The sequence below is a fragment of the Sesamum indicum genome, linkage group LG9 (genome assembly GCF_026168435.1).
Source record: "Sesamum indicum cultivar Baizhima isolate 11 linkage group LG9, ASM2616843v1, whole genome shotgun sequence".
Lineage (NCBI taxonomy): Eukaryota > Viridiplantae > Streptophyta > Magnoliopsida > Lamiales > Pedaliaceae > Sesamum > Sesamum indicum.
This window is the reverse complement of record NC_142665.1, coordinates 19,729,651-19,740,885: the sequence shown is the minus strand read 5'-3', so window position 1 is coordinate 19,740,885 and position 11,235 is coordinate 19,729,651. Positions and strand designations below refer to the sequence as shown.

At 38.0% G+C, this 11,235-nt stretch overlaps 1 protein-coding gene and 1 pseudogene across 2 annotated transcripts; one reads left to right on the top strand and one right to left on the bottom strand.

Moving 5' to 3' along the window:
- Positions 1 to 972: 972 nt before the first annotated feature.
- Positions 973 to 4,107, top strand: LOC105178032 (G-type lectin S-receptor-like serine/threonine-protein kinase At5g35370 pseudogene; annotated as a pseudogene).
- A 326-nt stretch (positions 4,108 to 4,433) lies between these two features.
- Positions 4,434 to 9,491, bottom strand: LOC105178033 (BTB/POZ domain protein TNFAIP protein). Of its 2 annotated transcripts, XM_088885074.1 has the most exons (11): positions 8,969 to 9,491; positions 7,481 to 7,578; positions 7,357 to 7,402; positions 6,558 to 6,640; positions 6,361 to 6,425; positions 5,846 to 5,907; positions 5,425 to 5,484; positions 5,235 to 5,267; positions 4,928 to 4,993; positions 4,790 to 4,847; positions 4,434 to 4,703 (listed from the first exon to the last, which is right to left on the bottom strand). In XM_088885074.1, exons 1-10 carry the CDS (start codon positions 9,410 to 9,412, stop codon positions 4,803 to 4,805), a joined length of 1,002 nt encoding a protein of 333 aa, XP_088741200.1. In that variant the 5' UTR covers positions 9,413 to 9,491; the 3' UTR covers positions 4,434 to 4,703; positions 4,790 to 4,802. The 2 variants fall into 2 exon arrangements, with proteins under 2 accessions (XP_088741200.1, XP_088741199.1); XM_088885073.1 differs by having other exon boundaries at positions 4,434 to 4,847; positions 8,969 to 9,490.
- Between the last annotated feature and the right edge of the window lie 1,744 nt (positions 9,492 to 11,235).

Genomic DNA, 11,235 nt, shown 5'->3' with positions numbered 1-11,235 from the left:
TTAAATAATATTTTGGTGCAATCATGTGAGCAATGATTTTGTGTTAAAAGAAAATTAAATTTTTAGTTTCTTATTTTGTTGGGCACAATGGTCAATTATGTGGAATCACATGTTAATTGGTGTATCTTTTGAGTCAAATTAGGGGGCTGTGTTATATGGAATGGTTAAAAATAAAGAAGATACATAGGGCATAATTAAGCAAATAATTGGTACTTTACTAGCAACAAGTGCAATAATTGTTTATGTGGGATCAAAAAAAATGTACTGTTAATGACATTTTACCCCTATAAAAATCTTAATAGTAAAAAGTGCCCATAAATAAAAAAAAAAATACAACTCAGTTTCAGAATATTTAAAAAAGATACGCATTGTCTCCCTCCTCAACATGAATTCGTCATAATTTTTTATTATTCTTGTGTAACTGTTTGACTGCATTAAACTCGACTTGCAAATTTAATAGTTGTGCTTTTATAGTAATAAGTGAAAGCATAATAAGTATTACATAAGTTAAAAATTAATTGTCGATTTTCGGCACGAGTAAGATGAATTGTCTTTTATGAATGATGTCTTAGTTTAATAGTCAAAGTTGAGGTCCTATGAACAAGTTTGATGTTATGAGTTCGAGTTCCATAGAAAGTTTGAGTATTTTATTTCATTTTATATGAATTATTATAACTCATTTTTTGTTATTAGGCATATTAATATATTGATTGAATTGACGTATTACTCACTTTATATTTTGATTTAATCATTATGTAATTATCACTTCAAAAAAAAATACAAGTTGCTTGCTTTTTCTTTTTTAGTTTAGAGGAATATTTGTCCATGGAATTCTTCACAAGACAACATGTTACTTTCATCACTTCATTAAGGTTAAATTAGTCCACAAGACATCTCTCTCTCACTTGCCAAATTTGAACACTTCAACAAATTTAGTAATAGAACGTAGTAAACTTTCCCAGTTCCGAATGAGGACAAATGGCGGGTGGCCCTTCATCTCAACCGCCGTGTCGCAGCCACAGCGCCGCCGCAAACTCTTGCAAACCATATATATATCTATATACATACACACTGGGGGTGGGTCAACGCGCATGTCCCCATCACTCCTCCTTTAACAGGAAAAGTAACTACACACCACCAAATCAACCAATCCAGTTGTAATAATGATGCTCAACATCAAACCACCTTACATCCAACTAATAAGAAAGACCCATTCCCCAGAGAACCACCAAGATCCTCCCTCCACCGCCACCACCTCCGCAGCGCCTGCATGGGCTCCTCCGCCGCCCCCTCTTCTTGTCATCCACTGCTTTTCCCCTTGTTGTTCTTGATCTGGGCTGTAGTACTCTTCCCATCTCCCACCGGTGCCGGCCCTGTTTCAGTTCCTTCCATCTCAGCCAACTTCACAGCTTCTTATCTCCAATTCATAGACAACTCAGGCGCGTTCTTGGCGTCTCAGAACAGTTCTTTCCAGGCCCGAATAACCAACGCAAAGCCCGAATCGACGTCCTTTTACTTCGTCATAATTCACGTTGATTCCAACACTATTGTTTGGTCAGCCAACCGCAACCAGCCCATCGCAAAATCATCTGAACTCCGGTTGACCGCCAATGGCCTCACTCTTTACAACGATACAGGCCATCCCATTTGGTCAACTCCGCGGAATCTTCCTTCGGTTTCTTCTATGCATCTCCTGGAATCTGGAAACTTAGTCTTGCTCGATGGCAGGAACAATACCTTGTGGGAAAGTTTTGATTTTCCGACAGATGTTCTTGTCGTGGGACAGAAATTACGCGTCGGAAAATCGTTAGTGTCCTCTTTGAGTGATGGGGATTTATCAGAAGGCAGCTACAGATTCGTGATTGGGTACAACGACGCGATGCTTCAGTGGAATGGGATGAATTACTGGAAGTTGTCCATGGATAAACGGGCTTTCAGGGATACCAATTTTCCAGTTGAGTACATGGTTTTGAACTTTACTGGGCTGTATTTGATTGGAGGGAACGGCTTACAGATTGTGATCAAAGTTATCTTGGATGATTCTAGTGACGTTTCAGCCAATTCTCCGTATTTTCGAATAGTGAAACTAGATCAGAATGGGATGTTCAGTGTAGTAAAGATCAATGTAATGGGTAGATCAAGCGAGCAAGAATTCAGAGGCCCAACTGATAGCTGCCAAATTCCGTTTATATGCCGGAGGCTTGGTGTTTGCACTAACGGCGGTTCTTGCCAGTGTGCTCCGGCGTTTCACTATGATCCCAATATGAACAGTGGTGATTGTGTGCCGACAGATGGTTCATTAGCTTTGCCAGGTTCCTGTAATGGTTCATCGTCAAACAGTACTGCTGTCAAGTATTTGACCTTGAGGAACGATTTGGATTATTTCTCCAATGATTTTGCAGATCCTGTGGTGCATGATGTCAGCCTCTCGGCCTGCCAGAATCTGTGTTCGATAAATTGCTCGTGTTTGGGTGTTTTCTACAGCCAGGTTTCTGGATCATGTTACATGGTCATGAACTACATAGGTTCCATCATGATCAAGTCGAGCTCAACGGATCGTTTGGGGTATATTAAGACTATAGCTCTCGGAGTTCCAAATGGCTATTCGCAGAAAACGAAATCAGATTTCCCGGTAGTAGCAGTGATTTTGTTGCCATCATCAGGGGTTATAGTGATTGCCCTGGTTGCAATTCTGATTTGGTTGAGAAGGAGAAGGAGGAGGTGGGAAAAATTCGCTGACTCAAAGCTAGGCCGTGATTATTCTTCATCATCAGCAGAAGGAGAGATGGAGTTTGTTTCAATTCCGGGGCTGCCTATCAGGTTTGATTTTAAGGTACTTGCTGTGGCAACTGGAGGTTTCAAGACTCAGATTGGATCTGGCGGATTTGGAACGGTGTATAAAGGGACTCTTCGCGATGGAACCGATGTAGCAGTGAAGAAGATCACTTGCCTGGGATCCCAAGGGAAGAGAGAATTCCTGACTGAGATTGCTGTTATTGGGAAGATTCATCACGTCAATTTGGTTAAGCTGAAAGGATTCTGTGCTTACCGGGGGCAAAGGTTTTTAGTCTATGAGTACATGAGTCGAGGATCCCTTGATCGAACTCTTTTCCACGGTGAGCCTGTTTTGCAATGGAATGAGAGATATGAGATTGCACTAGGGACGGCAAGAGGGCTAGCGTACTTGCATTCGGGATGTGAGCACAAGATCATCCACTGTGACGTCAAACCTGAAAACATCCTCCTCCACGACAAATCACAGGTTAAAATCTCGGATTTCGGGCTCTCAAAGCTGCTCAGTCCGGAGCAATCAGGCCTGTTCACAACTATGAGAGGAACACGGGGATACCTAGCACCAGAGTGGCTCACGAGCTCTGCTATTTCAGACAAGACTGATGTGTACAGTTATGGGATGGTCCTGCTAGAACTAATAAGGGGCAAGAAGAACTCTTCCCCTCAAACACATAGCAATAACAGCTCAGGAACGGATAGCAACAGGGAGAACGTTGCCCCGTCTTCATCTTCATCAGGAGAATCAGGAAACCGGCTTGTTTACTTCCCCCTTTTTGCATTGGAAATGCACGAGGAGAGGAGGTATATGGAGCTGGCGGATCCAAGGCTAATGGGGCAGGTGAGAAGTGAGGATGTGGAGAAACTCGTGCGGGTGGCTCTATGCTGTGTGCACGAAGAGCCAAACTTACGGCCCTCCATGTCTAATGTGGTCGGCATGTTGGAGGGTGGGGTGCCTTTAGGCGAGCCGAGGATGGAGTCGTTGAATTTCTTAAGGTTTTATGGTCGGAGGTTCACGGAAGCATCAACATTGAAAGAAAACATGAACAGTGAGCAGAATCAGCTGATGCTGTACCGGCAACCAACGACCAACAGTAATAGCTCATACAATTCTTTCTCCTACATGTCCTCACAGCAAGTCTCAGGTCCTAGATAACATTCATATCCACAAGTTCATCTGTCTATAGCTCTGTTGATGTTTTTGATCCAAAGATCAAAGGCAGTTGGGTAGTATAGTTTAGGACAGTAGAAATAGTAATGTTTTTCAGATGTTGCAGTAAAAGGGACTGGTTTATATATTCCACAGCTGTATGGATTCGCTTCTGAGTTGGAATTCTCAGTTGATCTTTGGTTTAAAGTTATTCTTATTCGTTGATCAAATCAATGCAATTTCAGTTTTGCTGGTTGCTACAGTGTATTGGCTCAGCAAGTAAAATTTCTCTTGTTTTCCCGGTGAATTAAGTATATTTTAGTGGTGTTATTTGAGGCTGTGGCATGAAGATGTTAAATTCTAAAATAATATTCTGCAAATAGGTAGAGAATGTAAATCCTGTTAATTTTTTTGGTTCCTTTTTACTTAAGAAATTAGCTTAGACACATGAAAAAATTCTAGCCCCAACCAAATTTGATTACACTGAAACCAATTACAGTACAAGTGTTGTACAATTCATAGAAAGTGATAAATCACATTACAAATATATTGAACTTGCAGTGTGATTGGTTCTATTCGAACAGGTATAGTCCGATTAAAAATTTTCTAAGCAGAATACTCGTTTTGCACAGGCAAGAAGTGGGCTCTATTAATAGCTCATACAATTGATTTGTATGCAATAAAATTTAGAAAATGGGCACCGCTGCTTGGAGTTGTCCGTGTGGTCAACAGAGGCTGGCACTTCCTTCAGAAAATTTTACAACTATATACAATGTATAGATTTATAAGCTAGCTACAATGATGAATACAATGAACAAACGTATGTAATCTGCTTCCTACAGTCCATACCGTAACAACTGAATCACCTTTTTCCGAGTAGTGAATCAAGAAGAGCAGCCTCTTCTTCCTGCAAGAGCGAAAATGGACGTGAGAGGAATCAGTAAGAGCTACTAAGTTTGATTCAGACGGTGAGGTTGTCATACATACCACCAAGGCATTGAATTCAGTCTCTTCATCTATGGCGCTAATTATAGCAGGATCGTCCAAGAGTTCCTGGTAAAACATAGTAAAGGTCATTTTAACTGAACAATTATAACAGTCGAGAATGCAAAGATCGGAAAACAGAGAGAGAAAGAGAGAGAGCATTGTTATAAGTTTTTGTGTCAAATAATCCAAGAAAAATTGTGGTTCAGCACATAGTAAGTGCTTCTGTCATGATCTAAATTTTAAAAGCACAATGGTAAACAGATAGTAATTGATGAAAGATACAATTATACAGTTTCAGACTACTTACATCATCAGCTATTTGTAATACACCATTTTTATCCTGCAACAGGAGAAAAAGTAAATTACTTTTAGTAGAAGGCATCAAACTTCTGAACTGAACTTATTGTAAGAAAGATTTGGGCTGTGAAAACATAAGCCGGAAGAACACTAGACTACTAGCAACAACATATTTCCTCAAACAAATGAGTATACTTTACCTTCACCACAACAAAAAGAAGAGGGTCAGAAGGTGTATAAATCATATAGTGGGAACCATCCTGCAAGAAGAAGATATATAAGAACAGAAGAAAAATCTGCATAGTTTAGGAAAGCAGAAGTCGCCTAGAGTGACCCTTCTATTGATATCCCACTGCAATCTTTTTCATTTTATCTCTTGACCTTTCATTATTTCCACCTACTTGAAAAATTAACTGAAGGAAGAAATGATATTTGTTCTCCCATATGTTGAAACTACTAGATTTCATGCACAACAATGTTGAGATATAGACATACACTACAGGCGTTCTGTTGGCTCCAGATGTCGGAGTTCAACAGATTGGCTCATCCATAAAGGTATTTACCACAAATCAGACAAGGTTATGTTATATCTGGTCACATACAATAGAACTAATGCCGTACCAAATGGAAGCATGCAATTTCAATGCCTTCAGTCGGCAAACCTTCTACATCCTCACCATTATCTGCATAAACAGAAAAAAATTTAGAAACACGTTAAAGATTCTGTAATTAACAACTGGGATTTCACCAAAACAGCTTTCTAACTGTATACTGCATAATAGACACTCATTCTAGCCAAATGGTGCCATGGCAAGACTATTTTTTATGGAATCTATATGATGAGAGGAGCCAGCCAAAAGCTTCATTTGTATACCCGAAAAGATAATAAGCCCATTCAGATAGTGTGTTAAAGTGGCCCTGCAGTGACGTGCGCTAAGTAATGGCATCATGTTTGCGTGAAAAGCTCATTATATTGCAATATTGCGTACAGATCAGTGGTGCTATTGTGTCAAACCTTAAGATTCAGTATGCTGAAGAGCAATGCAAGGAGAAGTGAACTTTTGCGGCGCAAATGAGATGGATAAATTGCTAGAGCTGGGCAAGGATCAACTTTAAAGAGTTCAAGACAGTTTTACCTATGTGAAATTCAAATATGTCCTCCTCCGTGTAGCAAAAACCTCCTCGTGCTGTATAACAAAATCTGATGGTAGCATAGGAACAAATACCACAACGCAGAAAACAATGAAAAACAGTATGTCATGTGTCTGTGATACAGAGAAGTGAAGAGATCAACAGTAACTGAACCTGAAAATTAACATATGTTAGGTCATACCCACTGTGTACAAGATGCATATGTATTTTCGCGAGAGCATATGCTGCAGTGGGAAGGATAGCATCAACTTCTTCATCACTAACCTATAAAGCAGATATGGATGGAGATTTTAATCCATGAAAAATTGAAAACAAGTAGCAACAGGAAGAACAGGTAGGGGAGAATTTTATTTGCTAATCAGCACAACTTAATCTTCAATTGAAACCACAAATGAGAGCAGTTTTAAGATATTCATGAACAAGAAAGCAAAAGGATGACTTTGCATGTGTCTGCCTTGCTCCTTTCTCCATTTCCAAGATACCTAGCAGCCCAGCGGAAAAGGCCGTTAATGAAATTCTAACTAATACTTTGCCGAACTACTTATCTAACATCCTGTGTAGTGCCATTCTTACTTCCTCCAAATAATAAAAATCACCAACCCTAGTTCCCAGTTGAAGTGATAAGTAAAGAAAGACCAAGAAGTATCCTAAAGGCAGAGATCGCTCTTAACAAACTTGTCTGTACTAGTGAGCCTAAAACTATCATAGTTGTTTGTTTTTAAAGTACTTGGCAATGAGCTCGCAATCTTATGCCATAAGTTCACAAGTGGAAATTTTTTTATCACGTGCATATTTTCAGGAAATAAAATATGTAGCGACTGACGCATGTCACTACAAACACCTCATGCATAAGTTTTAGAACAAATGACTCACAGAGGAAATTGCACCACTCGCACATACAATCATAGGACAAAAATGAAAATTACAATTAGGGCCTACATCGAATCTCTGTGAGCTAGACAGTGATTGTAAAGACTTACAGCAGACCATCCTTCAACATTGACGCTCTTCAAAATCTGAACAGGCCTGTAAACAATTGTATAATTAACTTTTCATTTTGCAGGAGAAAAACATATCTGACAACAACAATGAAATATAACTTACGTATCAACTGGGCACAGTAGCATGCATTCATCTCCCCGTGAATTGCTAAATACCCTTCTTATAACACACTCCAGGGGTAAGTTATTCGCAGAATCAACCTGTCAGTGAAGTCTTAGATATTACACACCATAGAAAAAGACATTGCCAGCCATAAAGTGACCCAAGAATCAACATGAGCAAAAAGGAAAAGGAGGAATATAATTGACAAGGAGACAAGTTCCCAAAAGTTGAAAATGAGCTGCCTAAGGTAATTAGCAACAAGGACAAGTCAAATTACTGCATCCAAAATGACATATGCCAGTTTTGTCCTGCTTCCTACATCCACATTTCAGCAGCTTGCTCAATACAAAGCCAACCCGTCTTATCTTTGATCAATGCATTGTAATGATTCTTTAACAATCTTGCAATAAAAAGACTTTCAAATCTTAGTATTATTTATGTTATTTGTTATTGTCAAAATACACTAGTACAGAAAAAGAAAAAAGGTTTGATTGAATGGTCAATAGCACCATGAATTCTGAACAGGGGTAGAATTTTCAATTTTTCACTTTAATAAGAAACATCTCATTCCTGGCTCAGCAGCAATCAGCGCGCTGGCAATCATGTTTAACTTCCATAGAGTTTGTTATCTAAATTCAATTGATTTCCTGGAAAGGAAGCCCAAGATGAATAAATTGTTTGTGTCTACAAGTATGCTGTGTTTTAATCATTTTCATAGAGTATCTTGAGGAGAATTAGCTGCCCAGCCCTTTGGTCACTGTTAGCATGGCTATCCTCGAATTTAGATGCATCAGACCTCATGACTTTAAGAAGGCCAAACTACTTGATAGATAATACATCTTGATTAAGTCAAGAGTTCTAATAAATCCCCAAAAAAAACAACAGAAAGCCAATATGCTACCTGTTCATACACTCAAATGCACGCAACAATGTAACCGTCTACGTTCAATCCATCTTTGATCAAATTTATACCCTAGAAAAGTTTGAAACTTTCAAAACTGAGCAACAATAACCCACCACCATAAGGATTAAGGCAACATATCAATCCTTGTGCACCATCAAAATGGATCATGCTAGCTAAGAACTAGTTCTTTCAGTAAGGACAAGATTTCAAAAGCTTTCCTCAAGAATCCTACTAGTGAAACAAGATGTCTGCAAGCACATTTCGGCCATCAAAAGTTGATTCAGTTCGTGACTACGTCATTGGAAATTTTTTGGCTCTTTTGGGTTCAGAAAATTCTCATGCAACGAAAAATCTCCAAATTTCACTTCAAAAAATCCAATAGGCAACAAATCACATCATCATTTCATGCCTGCCACAGCTAAATCCCACAGAGTCCACATATATTCACTTTTACCATGTACCAAAACTTACTATTCATAACCATAATCATCCAACAAAGAACCAAATAAATGCACATTCCACGCAATTTCAAGCCCAAATAGAATTACAATACATAAAACAAATAAGTAGCAGTAAAAACTCACTATAGTAGCAATACGTTTGTTAGAAGCCATAAGAACTCTCCCTTGCTCATCCAAAACAAAACCCGCCGGCGGCTTCGGCAGTGGCAGCGCCGTGTAGGGTGACTGGTCCGACTGCGACGGCGACTCCAACACCTCCACCCCACGACCACCACCACCACCACCACCAGTTCCACTCTTTTCAATCACAAAATCATCTCCAGTCAAAGTCTTACTATTATTCTTACTACTGGGCTTCTTTTTCCTCTTCGTAGCAGGCGCCCCGCCGCTCTTCTGCTGCTTCGCCGCCGCATAGCAACATAATAAACCATATCTACAACCAAAGCTAGCGTTTCTTCTACTGAATTGCGAAAAATTAATGAAGGGCTGCAGAATATTGGACGTATTTTTCGAAATACTTGGAAAAATAGTTGCAGAAATGGAAAATCTCGGTGTAGATAACGCCATTTGCAGTGTTCTAAGAGGTACGGTATCTGGGTTGTGGACACTGAGAGATATTCTTATCGATGATTTTCAGATTTTGTTTCCTCCCTCGCACGTTTTTCTGCACGTTTCTATTCAAGTCCTTTGATAGTTCGAAAATAATATTTTGGCCCCAACGGAAACCCAACCAATGAAACCCTTCTTTTTTCACTTTCATTTTAGTACCCCAATTATGGTATAAATGTCAACGTAGTCCATTAAGATATTAAAATAACGAAAGTAACCCATAATTTTGTAAATATATTGTTTGTGCGCCCTATCCATCAAACGATATCCTAATAAGTGATTACTTATCATTTTATGCCATCGCAACTACATGTTTATTTTTATTATATATATATGATGCGAAATTAAAATAGGGTATCAATTATCCAGATAATGGTAAAATTAATCATAAAAATTTTCATTTCAAATCAACTAAGGGTGTGTTTACTAGCAGTAATTATGCATGACTCTCGACCTAATCACCCCTAACAACATTTTGTCGGCCTAAGAGATGTAAATTGATGTGGAATCGAAAATAAAAAGAAAAATGAGAGAAGGAATGTGAATCTGCTGGTTAAAAGCAGCTTTCAGTATTGTCTTTATCTATGACAATTGTATCCTACTAACATCACAAATTAACACGTTTCTAGTAAACAAAAATATAAAATAACCCTTCATTTAGTCAAAAACAAGTATGCAAAATATTACATTAGCGTAACACAACTTATCCTGAATAGTATCATTCGTTAATCTATCGTGTCATAATCACAACACTGTTAGTAGACGTGCCGTGAGTGTACAGGAATACGTGGACAAGAATAATTTAAAACTAAGGAATATAGATAAACATAACAACTATATTTTTTATAAAGAATGCAACGATGTATTCATTTGTTGTTTTTTAGTTGAAGGTGCTGCATTAATTTAAAATAATTGTACAACAAAACTATAGGATCTAACAAATACTTACAATCAAGCAGTATTTTACAATATATGCATCATGAGAGTTTATAAGGAATAAGGAAGTCCTCTCGTAACTATTCTTTGCCTAATTCCCTCCAAAATAAGAGAAGCTAGCACATTTGGTTCACAATGGATGCCTTAAAATCGTCTGAAATCGCGTTCCTGCCATATATGATAAACTAGGGATGCAAGGAGTGTCCTATAAGCCATATTATGTAAGTTTTACTTGCTCTATATCTCCGTGCTGCCCAAAGAACTTCTCTAGGACAAGATAAAAGATGATTACTTAAGTCTCACATCCCATTGTATTTTTTATTTGCACTGAGCAGAAAAGTTGCAATTAGAAAATAAATGTTCATGTGACTCAATCTCCTGTGATAAGCATAAGCAGTAGGGTGGAGAAATAAAGTAGGCTTTTGGGATTATTTTTAAATCACCAATCGATAAATAAAGTTGCTTTTGGGATTTTGAAGGAGGAAATATTCTTTTATTTACAATTAGACGGGGGGATTTTTGCAAAAAAAAAAAGAGAATATAAGAAGTAAAGATCGAGATCTAATACTTCAAATGACGTTCGTAGTGTTTTATTTAGTTGGTTTATAACACCAATACGTATTCTTTTAGAGATTAAAAATCGATTCATTTTTTTAAAATATAAATGCTTAACATAAAAAATATTTATTTAAGTGTAAATAAGAATAGAAAATTCAATTCAATAATATTTATTGTCCACTAATCTCATCTCTCCCTCTCAAGCACCTTATATTTATTGCCAAATATTTTGTATACAAGAGCTATATATTTCCCATTTTAAATGTATACAAGAATAAATAAACATA